This window comes from Coccinella septempunctata, chromosome 5 (genome assembly GCF_907165205.1).
Source record: "Coccinella septempunctata chromosome 5, icCocSept1.1, whole genome shotgun sequence".
Lineage (NCBI taxonomy): Eukaryota > Metazoa > Arthropoda > Insecta > Coleoptera > Coccinellidae > Coccinella > Coccinella septempunctata.
Window position 1 is genome coordinate 15,661,556 of NC_058193.1, and position 20,677 is coordinate 15,682,232.

The 20,677-nt window shown below is 38.1% G+C and overlaps 3 protein-coding genes across 3 annotated transcripts; all 3 read right to left on the minus strand.

The window, feature by feature from the left end:
• Nucleotides 1–409: 409 nt before the first annotated feature.
• On the minus strand, nt 410–14,486 carry LOC123314040. The gene is made up of 2 exons (XM_044899153.1): nt 14,164–14,486; nt 410–564 (listed from the first exon to the last, which is right to left on the minus strand). The coding sequence occupies exons 1-2, from the start codon at nt 14,402–14,404 to the stop codon at nt 410–412; spliced, it is 396 nt and encodes a 131-aa protein (XP_044755088.1). The 5' UTR covers nt 14,405–14,486.
• LOC123313143 (protein ANTAGONIST OF LIKE HETEROCHROMATIN PROTEIN 1-like) lies at nt 1,353–3,723 on the minus strand. The gene is made up of 2 exons (XM_044897882.1): nt 3,276–3,723; nt 1,353–2,216 (listed from the first exon to the last, which is right to left on the minus strand). Exons 1-2 carry the CDS (start codon nt 3,711–3,713, stop codon nt 1,398–1,400), a joined length of 1,257 nt encoding a protein of 418 aa, XP_044753817.1. The 5' UTR covers nt 3,714–3,723; the 3' UTR covers nt 1,353–1,397.
• A 2,301-nt stretch (nt 14,487–16,787) lies between the features above and the next one.
• On the minus strand, nt 16,788–19,076 carry LOC123314042. Its single transcript, XM_044899154.1, has 2 exons — nt 18,631–19,076; nt 16,788–17,491 (listed from the first exon to the last, which is right to left on the minus strand). Exons 1-2 carry the CDS (start codon nt 18,761–18,763, stop codon nt 16,788–16,790), a joined length of 837 nt encoding a protein of 278 aa, XP_044755089.1. The 5' UTR covers nt 18,764–19,076.
• Between the last annotated feature and the right edge of the window lie 1,601 nt (nt 19,077–20,677).

A 20,677-nucleotide genomic window follows, 5' to 3' on the forward strand; every position in this document is an offset into this window, starting at 1 on the left:
TTAATTTTTTCTTCTGCTGCCGTTGCAAAGTGGACATTAAATTTGTCAGCTGTTTCTATGGGGTTTCCAGGGATGTCTGTATTATAATTTTTATTACCTTTTATTTTTCCTACTGTTCTCCAAAGTGTTTTCATTTTGTTGTCAGAATTTAGTATATGTTGCTTGAATTTATTGCCCTTCTTGTTTCTGAGCAATTCATCATACTCCTTTTTAACCTCCTTATATGCCTCCATAAAGACAGGATTAAAAGATTTACATGTGTGCAATAAATCAAGTCTGATTTTACAATTTGTTATTTTTTCATTGTTTGGTTTAGGGAGATTTTTTTTACTAGCTTGAATTTTTTTTATAGGACATGCTTGACTCAAGTGGCTTTTGAATGTATTTGTGAAGGTATTCCATTGTTCATTTATTTCATCCTCAGGTATAAGATGCTCCAGTCCTGAAGTTTTAGACTGTCAGCTAAAATTTGCATGTGATTTGGTGTTATAATTCTTCTATATTGACATTTTTGGCCTTGCTGCATCTGCTCGTTTATTGTTATGATTTGTGCTGTATCGTGATCTGAAATATGGGTTTCAATTACTTTTGATTTGAAGTCTTGTTGGTTAATGAGAATGTTATCTATGCAGTCTGTATGTTTCGCGTCCCCAATATTATGATGAAAGTATTGTAGCGGGTTGCTAGGACAGGTGTAGCAGGTAAGTATATACTAGGAGTTCACCTAAAGCCGCGTACACATCTGAGCAAAACAGCCGAATGAGCACTTCGCGCCGAATGAGCATGCAGATGTGGACGGACCAAACATACCGCACCGAACGCGCTCATGTGGCGCGGATCCGATCCGCAATTTGTCGGTCCATCAAAGAGAATTCGTGCTCAGTGTGGACGGGTTTAGTTGACTTCTTTGCCTCGAAGCGAACGCGCACGCTCCAATATGGATTTCTCGCAAGAAACGTGTTTAAATTTAATAAAAGAATATGAAAACCGCCCAATTTTGTGGAGAGTAACCCACGAAAATTATTACAACAAAATTAAAAAAGAAGACGCTTGGCGCGAAATCTCACAAATTTTTCAAAAGGACGTAGGTGAAATACAAAAAAAAATAGACAGTCTGAAGGGATCGTACCGGCGCGAAAAAGCGAAAGTAAAGAAAAATATTGGGACGGGAAAAGGTGAGTCTGAAATTATTCGAAAAATAACTTTTTAGAAAATGCGTGTTTTTTTTTACTCGCAGGTACCGATGAAGTTTACATTTCAAAATGGTTCGCTTACGACAGCTTCCGGTTTCTGGGCGAAAGGGATGAACCCCGAAGAACAGTGAATGTAAGTATGCTATTAAATTCATTTAAATGTGTGATACTCAACAAATACGAGTACATACATGCTATACATGATTACATATATTTATTTTGCCATGTTAGTGCTCCCGATTCTTTGAAGTATTTGGCAAATTCGTTCCTTATTGCGGCTACACTTTCTTTGTTTCTGCGAGGTATGTTCTTGAGTGGTAGCAGAGATGCGAGTTCCTTTTCTTCAGCTCGCCACGTTCCTGGAATTAGTTCTCCTTCTTTTTCGGTATCCAAAGAACCAACTGGAGAGTATAAATGTTTTGAAGTTTTACTTCTACGCAAAAAATTATGAAGACACACAACCGTCATAACTATCAGTGTGGCTTTCTCTGGTTTTAAAAGAAGAGGTTTCCTCAAAACGCGAAACACACTGGAAGCGATTCCAAACGCATTTTCCACTATGCGGCGTGCTCTGCTAAGCCGATAATTATAAGCTCTTTCTGCTGTATCTTTAGGATGATAGCCGCTGTATGGTTTCATAATATTTTCTGTTAATGGAAATGCTGCATCTGCGACAAACACGTATGGCAATTTCAGGGATCTTCCAGGAAGGGGTTTAGGTGCAGGAATATTCAAGGAACCGTCTTCAATTTTGTGATACAGTTTGCAGTTGTTAAAAACACCTCCATCTGAGATTCGTCCTTGACAACCAATATCCACGAAGGTGAAATTGTACTCAGCATCTACCAGTGCCATTAGTACAATACTGAATTGCGATTTGTAGTTTATGTATTCACTGCCGCTTTTTATTGGCGCTTGTATAACGATATGTTTACCGTCGATAGCGCCTAAACAGTTAGGAAAATTCCATACATTTTCGAATTGTTGGGCGATCTCTTCCCACTCTGCAGGTGACGATGGCAGCTGTAAAGAGAAGAAAATTGTTGTCATACATTGCATAACGTTTTATTTTTCGTATTTATTCAGCCACTCGTTCCAATATTATCATTTAATTATATGTATGTTTTGTTATTTAGAGTCTGCGGGTGGAGAACAATGAAGATGACAGCAACAGCCCCGAAGGAGACGTAGAAGCAATACAAAACACAGACTCGTCCGTACTGCTAGAAGACATCGAAGCCCAACCTGAAGTCATACGCAGGCCACGACAAACTAAAGTATTCAAATCACCGAAACATCTCCACCCCGTCAAACGGAAAAGAAATGAGACAGATTCCAGGGTTGCACTCGCTTTCGATTACCTGCAAACAGCTGCAGCGGCATCTTCTAAACCAAAGGATGAGTGCACTACGTTTGGAGATTATGTTGCGACTGAGATTCGTGAATTGGATCACCAACTTCGTGCAGTTGCAAAACATAGAATAAGTTCTGTGATATTCGAAATAGAAATGATGCGCTACAATGACCGTGGTCCTGGAGATAATTTCGCCCTAATCGCTCAGTCTCCACATAGTGCTGCAACTGAATTCACCCCGTCCCCACAGTTTCCCCCACATTTTTCATATTTCCCAACTGAACCCGCTCAACACTCGCAACACACAAACACACAACCATCCCAGCTTACTCACACGAGACTCTCGTCATACCAAAAATTTTCTGCTCGTTCCCCAATTGAAGCAGCTCAATCCCCACAGCATAATCCCACTCTATCCAGAGCATCAACTCCTCAGAGCTCCCGATATAATTCAGATTCCAACCTAACATCATACTTTGAGAACTATGATTGTGAAACTGGTCCTAGTAAGTAACATTTTCGTTGTAGGATTTTGTATTTTGTTTCCGTTTCCCATTTTATATCCTTTTGTTATCTAGAGTTATGTTTATTTTTGAGAATTTATTTTCATTCACCTAAGAGTTTATTTTTATTTAACTAAGAGTTTATTTTTATTTAATATAATTATAATAAAGAAAAGTTCTGTAAGGCTTTTTACTTTTTTAATAAAATATTTGATATAAACTTACCTTAATATATTCCATTAAAACGTCAACAAGAGCCTCGCATACTTCTGGAACAATTCTGGATATCAATTGTTTGGATATTTTCCACATATACTGGAGACTTGTAAATGAATCGCCACTTGCAAGGAACCGCAGTGTTAGCGCTAAACGTTCTTCCGCAGGGATTGCCATTCGGAACTCAGTATCTCGTCTGGATATCTTGTCTTTAATCGCATCCAGGAGAAATGAAAAATCTGCTTCTGACATTCTTGTAAAATTTTTGAATCGTCTGCCGTCTCCCTCACTTTGAATGTCGCGCAATAAAAATGTGTTGTTGAGGCTACGGTCTCGACTTCTTTGTAAATATAATTGTGAAGACAATCTAGAACGCCGTCGTCTCTTTTTCTTCAGCAACTCGTATAGAATAATGAAAGAGGCACTAGCACAACCCAAGTTTTCCATCGTTCGTAAGCACGGAACTGACACATCCGTTGGAGCGGCTCCGAACACATGCTCATGCTGTTCGTGCGTCGGAAACCAAAAATTGTCCGCATAAACGCTCATTCGGTGCGGCGTGCTCATTCGGCTATTTTGCTCAGATGTATACGCGCCTTAACGTTTCGCCAACTTTATTTTGGCTTCATCAGAGGCTGAAAATACGGAAATTACAAATTTGCAGAAATTTAACATGTACAACATTAAAATTTAAGTCATTAAAGCATACAATATTAAAATACACGACAACACAATTACACAATTATATCAAAATAACATCTTCACAGGCACAACGGTATTACAAGGTTTTATTGGGAAACACTTACAGTCTCTTATTTTTCACCTTTGTCAAAATTTTTAATCTCGGAATCATGAATCGAGTACACGGAGTAAGTTTTATATTAATTTAAATTAAGGATTTATATTTCATCACTATGCAGTCAGACTACGTTCTTCCTAATGAAATGTCATTATTAGGTCGTTATTTAAACAGTTGGCTGTTGTCATACGATCAGTACACCGTCGCTTCCACTTCCGCCCGCTGGATGCCGCCCACGTATGTTCGATCAACCCCTCACAATCTTTTTCTATTTAACACACTTTTCTCTTCTTTATATTTTACTATATGAAATGTCAACTCAGTAGGACTTTATACAATGTGTTCAACTTCGCTGTGTCTGTTTTGAAGTTGCAGCTGTTTTTGTCTTTGTGAATCTCCAATATTTCCAAGATTTCTCTCTTTTCTAGGACGTGTTCCGTTGCCATTACCTTCACGTTCTCGAAATCAAACTCGTGTTGGAAGTCCTTAGCGTGCTTTGCGAGTGCTGTGGTTTCTTTATTGTTTTTAATGTCATTAGCGTGTTGTTTCGCTCGCATGTAGCAGTATTGGCTTGTGTTACCTGTGTATGTTATAGGGCATTGCTTACAGGATATTTTGTAAACTACATCTGATTTGTGCCTGTTATCTGTTTTAGATTTTAGCTTTGTGTATATTTGATTGTAGTTATTCTTCTGGTTATATAAGCCTAGTTTTATTTTATGTCCCTTCAAAGCTGTTTGTATTTTCTTGTCAACTGTGCCCACTGCAGGAAATTTATAATATTTGACATCATCATCTTTGTACTTTATCTGATTGCTGGAGTAAAAGATCTTGTTAATGAGCTGTTCTGGGTAATTATTCATTTTCAGTAATTTCTTGATTTTATTAAAATTATTATGGTGGAATTTTTTGTCACTGAGTTTAAGGATTCTGTATTTTGCGCTGGTAATGATAGAGACCTTGTGAGACATCGGGCAAGTGGAATGGAAATTCAGAACTCTGCCGGAACTGGTAGGTTTCATATATAGGTCAGTAACGACTTTATTATCCTCTCTTATCAGCAACAGGTCTAGAAAAGGTAAACTGTTGTTTTCTTCCAGCTCCATTGTGAATTGAATTTTGGCATGAATGGAGTTGAACAAGTCCACTGTCTTTTGGATGTCATCTTTGTGAACTATAAGGACTGTGTCATCTACATAGTATCTGATCCATTCAATTCTGATGTCCTTTTTGTTTTCCAAGGCTTTGTGCACTATGTAGTCCATTATGAGATTACCCAGGCTTGGACTACTTGGACTTCCCATACTGCATCCATCCAGTTGCTGGAAGTGTTCACCCTCATATTGAAAGAAGCTATTCTCAAAAATATGTTTTATAAGTTGTCGGAACATACTTTTTGAGGAAATGGTTGTATACGCTTTTAATGTACTCCATTTTATGTTAATTATTTCAATTATTAGATCTTTGCAAATTGATGGAAAGAGGCTCACAACATCTAGAGACATCAATATAAAGTTGTCAGGTATGTTGACTCGTGTTATTTGATCTCTGACATCACAGCTGTTCTTCAGATTATAGGGTAATGTGCTGCCTACTTGTACAAGGATGTCATGTATATATTTAGAGATGTTATATGTTGGAGATCCTATTGCTGACACGATCGGACGGAACCTTAAGGGACCTTTTTTGTGTGTCTTCGGCAGGGCGTAGATTTTAGCTGGAATGCTATTGTACCTTTTCAGTTTTTTGGACTTGTATTCACTTATGTGTCCTTGTATGTGCAACTGAGATATTAAGTTGTTAGTTAATCTTTGTGTTTTCAGAGTAGGATCGTTATTTAGTCTTCTATATGTTGCAGGGTCATTCAAGATGTCATGCATGTTGTTTTTGTACATAGTTGTTGTCAATATAACGCTGGTTTTATCCTTGTCCGAGTTGGTAATTATTATTTCTGGGTGTTGTTTCAAGAATTTTCTGGTTTTTTTCAATTCTCTATTGATTGGGATTATTTTATTTTTATTGTTATTATTTTAATGCTTCTGATTATTGATGGCCGTGATTAGTTTAGCTCAGATTTTGTTTTGTTCCGTGTACTCTATGTCTGACCTCAGCAGTATGTACTCAGTATCCTTGATTATAGTTGGGATCATCTGTTCAAACTCTGTTTTAGTCAGAGGATATGCAAATTTGGGACCGAAACTTATGATGTTCAATACATCTTTTGGTATTTTAATGTCGGTCATGTTTTTGACACAGTTATTCAGTTCTTGTTTTGTAAATGGTTTTTGCATTTCTATTAGGTTCTTGAGTTTTTTTTGATTACTAATTTTTATTCTTTTAAAGATCTTATCTGCATGGGTGTCTATGGTCAGGTGCCAACTTTGCAATAAGTTGGCACGAGAACGTGAAGGTAATGGCAACGGAACACGTCCTAGAAAAGAGAGAAATCTTGGAAATATTGGAGATTCACAAAGACAAAAACAGCTGCAACTTAAAAACAGACACAGCGAAGTTGAACACATTGTATAAAGTCCTACTGAGTTGACATTTCATATAGTAAAATATAAAGAAGAGAAAAGTGTGTTAAATAGAAAAAGATTGTGAGGGGTTGATCGAACATACGTGGGCGGCATCCAGCGGGCGGAAGTGGAAGCGACGGTGTACTGATCGTATGACAATAGCCAACTGTTTAAATAACGACCTAATAATGACATTTCATTAGGTAGAACGTAGTCTGACTGCATAGTGATGAAAAATAAATCCTTAATTTAAATTAATATAAAACTTACTCCGTGTACTCGATTCATGATTCCGAGATTAAGAATTTTGACAAAGGTGAAAAATAAGAGACTGTAAGTGTTTCCCAATAAAACCTTGTAATACCGTTGTGCCTGTGAAGATGTTATTTTGATATAATTGTGTAATTGTGTTGTCGTGTATTTTAATATTGTATGCTTTAATGACTTAAATTTTAATGTTGTACATGTTAAATTTCTGCAAATTTGTAATTTCCGTATTTTCAGCCTCTGATGAAGCCAAAATAAAGTTGGCGAAACGTTAGGTGAACTCCTAGTATATACTTACCTGCTACACCTGTCCTAGCAACCCGCTACAATACTTTCATCATAATATTGGGGACGCGAAACATACAGACATATAATTCTAGGATATGGCGACATCATTGTCATTGTCATTGCTGTATCCCGTTACCGGGAATAAATCTACAAAAAGAAGAAGGAAAAAAAGAAAAAAAAAAAAAATAGTGCTAGTTGCGACTGTGTGCCCTCCTGTGACTAAAGAAACCCAACCGTGACCTGCAGATCCTTCCACACTCAGGGCATGGATAGTCTCCAACCAGATCTGGCCGCCGCTGTATCCTTCTCGATTCTCCACTATAACTGTGGACCAAAGACCTCCACTGTGACCTGTCTAACGCTAGTTGTTCCCAGTTATGATTAGCATTAACTGATTTTAGGGATTGATGTAGTGTATCCTTAAACCGCTTATACTGGCCTCCTGGTTTCCGGGCTCCCTCAGTGAGTTCGCCGTATAGAGCTATTTTGGGGAGTCTTGTGTCTTGCATCCTCAGAATGTGGCCGCTCCATCTGAGTCGGGCCCTCGTTACTTGAGTCTCAATTGTTGTACAACTCGCGCGCTGCAAGACTTCTGCATTCGAAACTTTGTGGAACCATCTGATGTGCATTATCTGTCTTAGATGACGTTGCTGCGTCTGTTCAAGCTGTTCAATATGTCGCCTGTAGGAAGTCCAGCTTTCGCTTCCGTAAAGAAGCGTTGGGAGGACCACTGCTCTGTAAACAGCTGTCTTGGTCTTCAGATTGAGGTCGTGATTTTGGAACACTCTGTCCTACAGCTTCCAGAATACCCGTGATGCCGAATTGATACGGTTGTGTATTTCCGTGTCAAGGTTAGCCCTAGTATTTATGAAGCTTCCCAAGTATTTGAACTGCTCGACCTGTTCTAGAGTTTCATTGTCCAGGCTGATATCTGTTTGAAGGCTTTCTGGCGGACTAACCAGGATTTTGGTCTTGTCAATATTGAGTCTAAGGCCTAAAGCTTCGTATATATGTTTATAAGTGTCCATCATTATCTGTAGATCCTCTGAGCTGCTAGCGATGAGTGAACAGTCGTCTGCATATTGAAGTTCCGTGATAAACTTGGTACGGGTTTTTGCTCTGAGGCGCTTCAGGTTAAACAGGCCTCCATCAAATCTGAATCTTATCCCAACACCTCTTACGGGCATGCTCATGTCAGCAATTATCGACACAGCTATGGCGAAAATATTGAACAGTAAAGGCGCTAATACGCAGCCTTGTTTTATTCCAGAGTTGGTTGAGAAATGGTCGGTTGTAGAGCCATTATGCTGTATTCTAGCGGTGTTGTTGGTATGAAGGCTTTTACACACTGCTAGGAATTTTTCGGGTACTCCTAGACGCGCGATGATTTTCCAGAGCGCTCTCCGATTCACCGAGTCGAATGCCTTGCTTAAATCGATGAAGGCTGTATAAATCCTTGATTGTTGTTCACGGGCCTTTTCTTGTAGCTGTCGCAGTGTAAAAATTAGGTCCACCGTACCTCGATTTGGTCGAAAGCCGCACTGGGATTCAGGTAAAAGCCTCTCTAAGAGTGGAACCAGACGATTAGCCATAATCTTCGAGAGAATTTCACCGGCCACATTAAGCAACGATATGCCCCTGTAATTGTTGCAATTCGACGTATCGCCTTTGTTCTTATAGAGGTTGATAACTAAAGCGTCTCTGAAGTCTTGTGGCACATCTCCCTGTTCCCAGATCTTGCGGAATAGTATTAGGAGACTATTGACAATGTCCTCATCCAAGGCTTTGAATATCTCCGCCGGAATGCCGTCTAGACCAGGTGACTTATCATTTTTCATATTTTTAATCGCGCTTATGATTTCCGACATTGAAATTTCGTCATCAAGCGATGTCATCGGACTATACGCGGGACGCAGGTCTAAAATGGATAAATCCGAGTCGTTATTTTGATTCAAGACCTGTGAGTAATGCTCCTTCCATCTTTCGAGAATTTTTCTATCATCAGTTAGAATAGCTCCATGAGCATCTCTTATAGGAAAGCTAGCTTTTCTGCTTGGACCGTAAACAGTTTTAATAGCTTCGAAAAAACGCCTGTAGTCATGGTTATCGGCGTAAGCTTGTATTTCCCTAGCTTTTTCTTTCCACCAGCTGTCCTTGATTTTTCTTATTTCTTGACGGACCTCGCGTTTTATGTTTATGAAACCTATTTGGGCTGCAACATCGCCAGGCTTGTTAATTGCGGTTTTCATCGCTTTGTGTTTTGCGTCCAAAAGGGGTGCGATATGAGTTTCGCTGTCGGCAAACCAGTCTGGGGATTTTCGGGAGCGTTCTGTGCCCAGTATTTCTTTCGCTGTATTTGTAAGGGATGACTTGAAACGGAGCCAATGAGTCTCAATGTCGTCGTTATACTCCGATGGTGTTAGGCTATCTTTGACGGCAGCTGCGAATCTGTCCTTTGTAGAAGGGTTTTGTAGTTTGGATATTTGAAGGCGCTCTCTTAGATACTTCGGCTTGCGTTGGTATTTTGGGCGCATTGAGATTTTCATTCTCGAGATTACCAGCCTATGATCAGTCCAGCACTCCAGATCTGCTCTGGGTTTAGTGACCAACACCTCTTTCAGATCTTTCCTTCTCACGATCACATAGTCGAGGGTATGCCAATGCCCTGAGCGCGGGTGGCGCCAGGTCCCCCTTGAATTGGGTCTCGTAATAAAATAGGTGTTCGTTATACACAGATTGTGTTCTGCACAAAGAGCCAGCAGACGTTCTCCATTCGAATTGATGCTGTCTGTGCCGTGTTTCCCTATTATTCCCGGCCATAGTTCTGAGTCTTGACCTCTGCCCACTCTAGCGTTGAAGTCTCCAAGGAGAATAATTCGTTCCCGTTTTGGGATTTTACTTAATGCATCAACGAGTGTTTCGTAAAAAGTGTCCTTTAAGTTGTCAGAGGAGTTCAAAGTGGGTGCGTATACTGCAATGATGTTCACAAACGTGTTATTCGCTGCAGGAAAACGTAGGGTCATTAAACGTTCTGAGATACCAACTGGATTTTCGGTAAGTTTGGCGGCCAGGTCGTTTCTAATGGCAAAGCCTACGCCATGTTGTCTGATTTCGCCTTCCGGCAAGCCTTTCCAGAAAAAAGTATACGCTTGTTCTACCAAGCTACCTTCGTCCGAAAAGCGTGTTTCGCTTAAAGCAACTATTGCAATGGATGTTCGTTGCAGTTCCTTATCGATTAGGGCAGTACGCCTCTCTGGTCGGTCGGCCTTGGGGTTGTCTAGCAAGGTTCTGACGTTCCATGCTGCAAAAGCTATGTGCTTTTCATTGGTGTTTATTCGATGATTCACTCGCTCAGGCGCCCTCCCCCGGAGACCCGAATGGGAGGGTATTTTACCTCCGGATACGAATTTTGTCCTGTTCGACTGATCCATCTTTTTGTAGGAGCTGCGTTAGAAGGTGTTCAAAAGCTGCACTGGTAACGCTGTCAGTGCAACTTTGGTTGCGGCTACGACTAGATTATCTTGTGGCACAGGTATCCTGAGACGACAAGGTCTGAGACGTAACTTGAGCAACGCAGAGAGCCATTTCCTGCTCAAGCCAATGTTTAGGCTACGTAATTGTGGGAAACAGAGTTATACCGCTCATGTTCGGTCGCCAGAGCCTCGTTCGTAAGAACAGGGTGCACCGCGAGTAGGTGAGGTTGGCATTTGAGAGGAGAGGCTATAAAACGCATCCTTCCCCCTTACACCCCTATGGCGACATATCCGGATCTTAGAAGACTATATGGAGAGGAAGTTTGTGGAATGATGAAGAGCCTTACTAACCTTAAGAACAAAGGTGCACACATCACTAATCAGAAAATATTGCTTATGAAGTGCAGACAGAACGGTGTCTATCCGAAACATATAGTTAGTAACATTAAATGTATTTTTAACCTGAATTCGTTTACAAGACATTTCCATCATATCATAGATAAAACTTACAATAGTTTCAGAAAATCATTGTTAAACATTGAAATAAAAATATCACACTGAGAACACACACAAATTAACAAGGAAATAAACAAATTATCACATGAATTGAAAAACATCTTGCCTTCCAACTTATTGCAAAGTTGGCACCTGACCATAGACACCCATGCAGATAAGATCTTTAAAAGAATAAAAATTAGTAATCAAAAAAAACTCAAGAACCTAATAGAAATGCAAAAACCATTTACAAAACAAGAACTGAATAACTGTGTCAAAAACATGACCGACATTAAAATACCAAAAGATGTATTGAACATCATAAGTTTCGGTCCCAAATTTGCATATCCTCTGACTAAAACAGAGTTTGAACAGATGATCCCAACTATAATCAAGGATACTGAGTACATACTGCTGAGGTCAGACATAGAGTACACGGAACAAAACAAAATCCGAGCTAAACTAATCACGGCCATCAATAATCAGAAGCATTAAAATAATAACAATAAAAATAAAATAATCCCAATCAATAGAGAATTGAAAAAAACCAGACAATTCTTGAAACAACACCCAGAAATAATAATTACCAACTCGGACAAGGATAAAACCAGCGTTATATTGACAACAACTATGTACAAAAACAACATGCATGACATCTTGAATGACCCTGCAACATATAGAAGACTAAATAACGATCCTACTCTGAAAACACAAAGATTAACTAACAACTTAATATCTCAGTTGCACATACAAGGACACATAAGTGAATACAAGTCCAAAAAACTGAAAAGGTACAATAGCATTCCAGCTAAAATCTACGCCCTGCCGAAGACACACAAAAAAGGTCCCTTAAGGTTCCGTCCGATCGTGTCAGCAATAGGATCTCCAACATATAACATCTCTAAATATATACATGACATCCTTGTACAAGTAGGCAGCACATTACCCTATAATCTGAAGAACAGCTGTGATGTCAGAGATCAAATAACACGAGTCAACATACCTGACAACTTTATATTGATGTCTCTAGATGTTGTGAGCCTCTTTCCATCAATTTGCAAAGATCTAATAATTGAAATAATTAACATAAAATGGAGTACATTAAAAGCGTATACAACCATTTCCTCAAAAAGTATGTTCCGACAACTTATAAAACATATTTTTGAGAATAGCTTCTTTCAATATGAGGGTGAACACTTCCAGCAACTGGATGGATGCAGTATGGGAAGTCCAAGTAGTCCAAGCCTGGGTAATCTCATAATGGACTACATAGTGCACAAAGCCTTGGAAAACAAAGAGGACATCAGAATTGAATGGATCAGATACTATGTAGATGACACAGTCCTTATAGTTCACAAAGATGACATCCAAAAGACAGTGGACTTGTTCAACTCCATTCATGCCAAAATTCAATTCACAATGGAGCTGGAAGAAAACAACAGTTTACCTTTTCTAGACCTGTTGCTGATAAGAGAGGATAATAAAGTCGTTACTGACCTATATATGAAACCTACCAGTTCCGGCAGAGTTCTGAATTTCCATTCCACTTGCCCGATGTCTCACAAGGTCTCTATCATTACCAGCGCAAAATACAGAATCCTTAAACTCAGTGACAAAAAATTCCACCATAATAATTTTAATAAAATCAAGAAATTACTGAAAATGAATAATTACCCAGAACAGCTCATTAACAAGATCTTTTACTCCAGCAATCAGATAAAGTACAAAGATGATGATGTCAAATATTATAAATTTCCTGCAGTGGGCACAGTTGACAAGAAAATACAAACAGCTTTGAAGGGACATAAAATAAAACTAGGCTTATATAACCAGAAGAATAACTACAATCAAATATACACAAAGCTAAAATCTAAAACAGATAACAGGCACAAATCAGATGTAGTTTACAAAATATCCTGTAAGCAATGCCCTATAACATACACAGGTAACACAAGCCAATACTGCTACATGCGAGCGAAACAACACGCTAATGACATTAAAAACAATAAAGAAACCACAGCACTCGCAAAGCACGCTAAGGACTTCCAACACGAGTTTGATTTCGAGAACGTGAAGGTAATGGCATCGGAACACGTCCTAGAAAAGAGAGAAATCTTGGAAATATTGGAGATTCACAAAGACAAAAACAGCTGCAACTTCAAAACAGACACAGCGAAGTTGAACACATTGTATAAAGTCCTACTGAGTTGACATTTCATATAGTAAAATATAAAGAAGAGAAAAGTGTGTTAAATAGAAAAAGATAGTGAGGGGTTGATCGAACATACGTGGGCGGCATCCAGCGGGCGGAAGTGGAAGCGACGGTGTACTGATCGTATGACAACAGCCAACTGTTTAAATAACGACCTAATAATGACATTTCATTAGGTAGAACGTAGTCTGACTGCATAGTGATGAAAAATTAATCCTTAATTTAAATTAATATAAAACTTACTCCGTGTACTCGATTCATGATTCCGAGATTAAGAATTTTGACAAAGGTGAAAAATAAGAGACTGTAAGTGTTTCCCAATAAAACCTTGTAATACCGTTGTGCCTGTGAAGATGTTATTTTGATATAATTGTGTAATTGTGTTGTCGTGTATTTTAATATTGTATGCTTTAATGACTTAAATTTTAATGTTGTACATGTTGAATTTCTGCAAATTTGTAATTTCCGTATTTTCAGCCTCTGATGAAGCCAAAATAAAGTTGGCGAAACGTTAGGTGAACTCCTAGTATATACTTACCTGCTACACCTGTCCTAGCAACCCGCTACAATACTTTCATCGTTATCTATGCAGGTTTTACTGAATAAGGTAGTTCTTGTTGGTTCGTTAATGCTAGCTTTCATTCCATATGAATCCAATAGGTCAATAAAATGGATTGTGTTTCTGTTACATTTGTCGAGTAAATTTATATTGAAATCACCTGCTATGATCACAGTTTTGTTTTCCAAACAGATCATTTGGAGAGAAGTTCTTCGAATTTTTTGAGAAATGTTTTTGTTTCTCCTGGAGTAGTATACACTGATAATATAGTAAGATGTTTATTACCTATCTTCACGTCGATGGAAGAGATTTCCAGGATCTTTTCAATTGACAGTTTAACAAGATCCCTTCTTTCCTGATATTGGATACCTTCTTTTATATAAATGGCGCTTCCTCCATGTTTGTATACACTACGACAATACGCACTGGCTATACAAAAACCTTCTATATTGTGGTTCTTTAACTGTTCATATTCTTTCCAATGTTCCGTCAAACATATTGCTGTCAAGTTATATAATTGTGCCATATCTTCTAAGTTATCGATGGCATTAGTTAAAGACTGGACATTTTGGTGGAGGACCGAAACAGGACCTGTACGTTTAGTTGCACTGGGAGGAGACAAGTTCTTCTTTTCTGATTCCGGGCCTTTGAAATAAGTTCCGAAACGAAAATTCCCTCACCACAATACCTTCAGGCCAATTTTCAGGACTGCAGATTAATTTAAATAATTCGTCTGTTTGCACCCCAACACTGAAAGCCGAGTTGTTGCCTTGTGTATTTAGCTTTTTTACTTCTATTTCTTCATCCTTGTCATTTATCTCTTCAAGGTAGTCTTTTATTTGCTTTTCCGAAACATCCTTTCCTTGAATCCTGCCCACATAGATCCATTTTCTTTTTGCAGCTCCTTTTATTATAGAATTGCTTATTTTTTTAATGCCTGTACATATTACATTGCTCTTAGATTCTGTAATATTCACGTCCATGTTTTAAATAAAGTTGAATCGCAGGAATGTGGACAGAATGAATGACTAATCAGTTATGATTTTGCCAACGTTTCGGAACTATTTTGTTCCTTTCTCAAGGCTAGAAAAAGTATTTTATTAATCATACATAAAAGAAACAAAACAAGGTGTATACCTCATCATACAACTAATAAAACTTGTGTTTAAAATTAATAATTAGGAGTCAAGAACGAACAACGGTTCTAACATATGACAGTCAATTGAATAAAAACAAACAATGAAAACGAAGTTACATATTCTGTGGTACGATAAAAATATGTTGACACATCTCCACATATTCAGTCTCAGCCAAATTAATTTAATTTAAGGAATTATACAGTGTGGAATAAAAATATAAAGGTTAATACATATACGATGACAAACACGAAACAACATGTGGAGAAAAACAATTCAGAATTGTTATCTATTAGGTGTTTTCATCCTCGATATCAAGTAATCATAAACAGTACTCAAATTATTTGTATCCTCCCTGTAATTCACTGTATCATTTCTTCTTATATGTATCATTTCACTCAAAATTCGTCTGGAATAATGTTGTTCATAATCCAGAATAGATACATTTTTAAAATCAAATCTATGTCCCTCTCTGTGTGTGTGTTGTGTAAGGGCAGTTTTATTTTCGGCTTCTAATTGTCTGCCATCATTCTTGTGTTGTCGTATTCTGTCCTTCAAATATTGTTTTGTTTGGCCCACGTACACTTTGTTACAATCTTGGCAAGGGATCTTATACACCAGATTGGACTGCATATTAGGAGGGGTTTTATTTTTTATGTTGGTGAAGAATTTTTTATTATTATCAAGGATGTTATAGAATGATGTCATGCAACCAAAATCTTTGAATATATTATGTAATCTGTAAGGGTACGTTCATACCGAAGATGCCTGGATGAGCGCGGTGGAGGTCGCGGTCGCGATTTTTACATCGATGTCAAAACAAACCTTCATATTCTAATGAGACCGTACATACCAAGGATGTTTCACCCGTTCACCCTCACCGCTTATCATCGCGGTTTACAGCGATGTCAATCGCAGAACAAAATAGTTTGATTTTATAAGCGATCGAGCTGTTGCCGCGAGGTACCTTGCACGCTTATTGGCGCTCTTCAAATCACGTGAAATTCACCAGGGTAACGTATTTATTTTTCAGTTCGTTTGTGAGCTTTGACTGAAAGGAAAGCATCTTCGACATGTACTGCCAGACATCGGTGTAAACCTCGACCGCGATCGCGACCTCCACCGCGCTCATCCATGCATCTTCGGTATGAACGTACCCTAAGGGTACGTTCATACCGAAGATGCCTGGATGAGCGCGGTGGAGGTCGCGGTCGCGGTCGAGGTTTACATCGATGCCTGGCTGTACATGTCAAAGATGCTTTCCTTTCAGTCAAAGCTTTCAGCTTTTTAGTATTATTTGAGGTTTTAGAAGAGGCTGACGTAATCCGGAAGTTTTTTCATTGAATATTTAATAATGTACAGAAGCAACAGTAGTGATGATAGTGATTGCATGTCTGCAGGAGAAAAGTGGTGGATGATATGTAATTCTTCAAATCGCAGGTTTAGTGCCCATCCTATAAACCAAAGAAGACAATACCTGGGGGAATACCATCACTTGTTTAAAGAGCTTCGAAATCATTCTGGCAGATTTCATGCCTATATGAGAATGAGTCTAGATTCATTCCAGTATATATATGACAACATAAAAATGAAAATTGAACGTTGCAATTATAATAACTATCATACGAACCCGATTTTAGCTGAAGAAAAACTAGTAGTGACAATAAGGTAAGTGAAAATATATTTTTAATTAACATTTTTGATTAACATTATTAATTATTGCAATTTAGTTTAAATTAAACGTGTATAGTTATTCGAAGATTCTAAATCTGCTCAGGTCTGATCCGTGGGTATGGAGGAGGGTAATTCATACGGCAGGAAAGACTGCGTATTCCAGTGTGGTTCACACCGAGAAAGACCAGATTGGGTATGTGGGGCGTGTTCTATCTGAGTTGTAGTATGGGCCTGATTCGAAGGATAGAGTATTCCAAATAAATGGTTCTGCATATCCATCCGGAATTTTAATTTATCTCGAGGAGCCAATTTTTTCACGTAAGGGAGAAGGGAATTGAAAAAGCCTATATCTTCATCATTGGGGTCCCGGGATATTTTATTCGTCCGTAAGGCTAGTTTTTCTTTTTCAATATCAACTAGCTGTCTCCCAATTTCTATTTGTGGCGTTAGTCGCCGTTTATAACCTGTTCGAGATATAGAGTATTTTGAACCTGAAGAAGCCTGATTTACAGGTGCAACCACATCTTGATGTGATTCTGAACTAGGACTCATCACATTTGTCTGTTCAGCGTCACTATTAGATTCCTCCACATTTGAATACTCTGAATCCTGTGTTTCGTGCATTAAATTTGTAGATGAGTGACGAGGCGTGAACTGATCGCGCAGAAAATGTAATTTTTCAAAATAAGGCCACTGGCAAACAATTTCATTTTCCGCCCCATCTCCTGACCGACCCTGAATTTTCTTTATTTGTTTCCCATATTCTTGTCTTATATTTTTCCAATATTTTCGTGCTTCTGCTTCTGTAACAAGAAACAATATTGAAAGTCCGTGTTTTCACGACAACAAAAAATATCATAATTAGATGGAGCATTAATTTATGAGAGTGCAAAAAATATTAATTATACTCGCTTCGTAAAGTTTTTTATTGTTTAAACTTATTTTTTGTTACAGATATCTTGCAACAGGATGCAGTTTCAGATCATTGGCCTTCTCGTTTAGGATGGGAATCTCGACAGTGGGAAAAATTATTAAGGAAGTATGCGCAGCTCTATGGGAAGTGTTCCAGCCACTTCACATGAAACAACCCACAACGGCTGACTTTTTACGGATATCTGAAGAATATGAAAGACTTTGGGATTTTCCAAACTGCATTGGATCGTTAGATGGCAAACACGTTCGAATAAAGTGTCCTTCTCACTCAGGTTCCATGTTTTTCAACTACAAACATTACTTCTCCATAGTTTTACAAGGGCTAGTTGATGACCACTATAGATTTATTTCTATTGACGTCGGTGGCTACGGGAAGCAGAGTGACGGAGGAACATTCCAGGCTTCAAAACTTTCCAAATTGTTAGAAAAAAACAAATTAGGAATCCCAGAGGAAAAAAAAATACCTCATTCTAACCATAAACTACCTCATGTTTTTATTGCCGATGAAGCTTATCCCCTAAAAGAAAACTTAATGAAACCCTATTCCGGACAAATGTTGAACCCCTCACAAGAAAATTTCAATAGGCGATTATCTCGCGCTCGAAAATGTGTTGAGTGTGCATTTGGAATATTATTTGCGAAATGGAGAATTTTGAGTTGTGTAATTGAAACACACGAAGATACTGCGGATAGTATTATTAAAGCAATCTGTATACTACATAACATCATTATTGATAAAGAGTCATATCTTATGAATATTTCAGACTATCCACCAATCCCAGAAAGGTGTAATTTACAAAGGTCTAGATCGCATAATGCTTCAACTAACAGAGCAAAAATAATTCGGCAAAAATTTACCGAGTATTTTGACGTCAATCCTTTAAATTCACATTAATAATATGTAAGCATGATAATAATACATAACACTGTACAGAGTTTGAAAATGATTTGAATATTATAAAAAATGTTATAGTTACATAAAATATTCTATGTTATTCAATATACTTACCTGTCACTTTAAATGTTGCTGCTATTTTCTTCCACTCCCTTGCCAGAACATGCCTGTTGTGATGTTGTTTATGTCGCTTATCCCATATAGCAGGAATACTAAAGACCAAATCTATTAGTTCATCCTTATTCATTGTAACTGAAGACAAATAACGTAACTGAAGACAAATCGAAATAACCGAAATGAACCAAACGGCTGACAAACGAACTGAAAAATAAATACGTTACCCTGGTGAATGTCACGTGATTTGAAGAGCGCCAATAAGCGTGCAATGTACCTCGCGGCAATAGCTCGATCGCCATATAAAATCAAATTATTTTGTTCTGCGATCGACATCGCTGTAAACCGCGATGATAAGCGGCGAGGGTGAACGGGTGAAACATCCTTGGTATGTACGGTCCCATTAGAATATGAAGGTTTGTTTCGACATCGATGTAAAGATCGCGACCGCGACCTCCACCGCGCTCATCCAGGCATCTCTCATCCAGATATATGGATGAGCGATCGACATCGCTGTAAACCGCGATGATAAGCGGCGAGGGTGAACGGGTGAAACCTCCTTGGTATGTACGGTCTCATTAGAATATGAAGGTTTGTTTTGAAATCGATGTAAAGATCGCGACCGCGACCTCTACCGCGCTCATCCAGGCATCTTCGGTATGAACGTACCCTAAGATAATCCAGGGACGAACGCGAGCTTGAAATATTTTAGTTTTACATTCATCTCAGGTTGTGAACCAATGTGCATGTTGTTTGTTGCATTAACTACTGTATTCACGTTCCTATCATTATTGGTAAGACAAACTTGATCTCGTTTTTGTTTGTAGTTGTTAATCACTTTTTTGATATAGTAAGGGGGGTAGTTGTTGCTTAAAAGTATGTTTGTTATCTTTATAATATTCTTCTTCTCAAACTTTTTGTGACTTAGTGAAAGAACTCTATGAGTCAAATTGGTAGCTACATTTTTCTTTTGTTGGAAGCTGTGATTAGAAAGAAAGTTAAGACATCTGCCAGAATTAGATGGTTTAGCGTACCAATCTGTAATAATTTTGTTATTTTCTCTCATCACCATAACATCTAGGAAAGGTAGGCTGTTATTATTTTCTACTTCAATAGTGAATTTTAGTTTTTCGTGAAATGAGTTGAACAGAGTAAGTGTTGACTCTATGTGGTCTTCCGGTAAGAGTAGAAATGTGTCGTCAACGATAGGGATATAAAAATTCAGCTTACTGACAACATACTCAAATGCCTCCAACATAACCAACTCAGCAATATCAGGACTGACAGGGGATCCCATCGCTGTTCCATCTAACTATTTATAAAAAATATTGTTGAAAATAAAGTAGCTGCTATCGAATATAATATCAACCAATTTGATGAAACTGTTTTTATCCAATTCAGTGAAGCAACTTATATATTGCCATCTTTTTTTAATGCTCTGGACAACCAACGACTTTGGGATGTTTGTAAATAAGGATACAACATCGAGAGACACCATCTTGTAATTATCTGGGACATGGATGTTTTTCAGTTCTTCAACAAAGGAGAACGAGTTCTTTACTTTAAATTTCGAAGACGTTACTTAAAATTCCGTGTAAAAATGAGCCTACATTATAACCTGGCGAACCTATGCAACTTACAATAGGTCTGAAACTGATAACTGGTTTGTGAGTTTTTCTCAAGCAGTATAATTTTGGAGGTGTACTGTTGTGTCTGATTAGTTCTTTATATTGTGTTTCTGTTATCATTTTCTCATCTTTGAGTGTTTTCAGAAATTTGTTGATGTTGTCTTGGGTTTTCTTTGTTGGATCCTTGTTTAAGATACTGTATGTATGGTTGTCACTTAGTAAATTGTTCACTTCTCGAGTATATTCTTCCCTGTACATAACTACTGTTGTATTACCTTTATCTGATTTACTTACCAAAATGTCAGGGTTGTCTTTGATAAATTTTGATGTTATATGATAATACATTTTGAGGGGGTCTGGAGCTTTTGGTTTATCAATAAAATTTTGAATTATTCTGGCACATCTTGATCTGGCTCCAT

What these genes read in the sequence shown, in the direction of transcription:
- LOC123313143 (XM_044897882.1), bottom strand. Translation starts at nt 3,713, where the DNA reads ATGGAAAACTTGGGTTGTGCTAGTGCCTCTTTCATTATTCTATACGAG. An exon ending in TTTTAATGGAATATATTAAG is followed by an intron (nt 2,217 to 3,275) that starts GTAAGTTTATAT and finishes TTCTCTTTACAG; the next exon opens with CTGCCATCGTCACCTGCAGA.
- LOC123314042 (XM_044899154.1), bottom strand. Translation starts at nt 18,763, where the DNA reads ATGAATAAGGATGAACTAATAGATTTGGTCTTTAGTATTCCTGCTATA. An exon ending in AGCAACATTTAAAGTGACAG is followed by an intron (nt 17,492 to 18,630) that starts GTAAGTATATTG and finishes TTCTTGTTACAG; the next exon opens with AAGCAGAAGCACGAAAATAT.
- LOC123314040 (XM_044899153.1), bottom strand. Translation starts at nt 14,404, where the DNA reads ATGGCACAATTATATAACTTGACAGCAATATGTTTGACGGAACATTGG. An exon ending in TTCCATCGACGTGAAGATAG is followed by an intron (nt 565 to 14,163) that starts GTAATAAACATC and finishes CCCATATTTCAG; the next exon opens with ATCACGATACAGCACAAATC.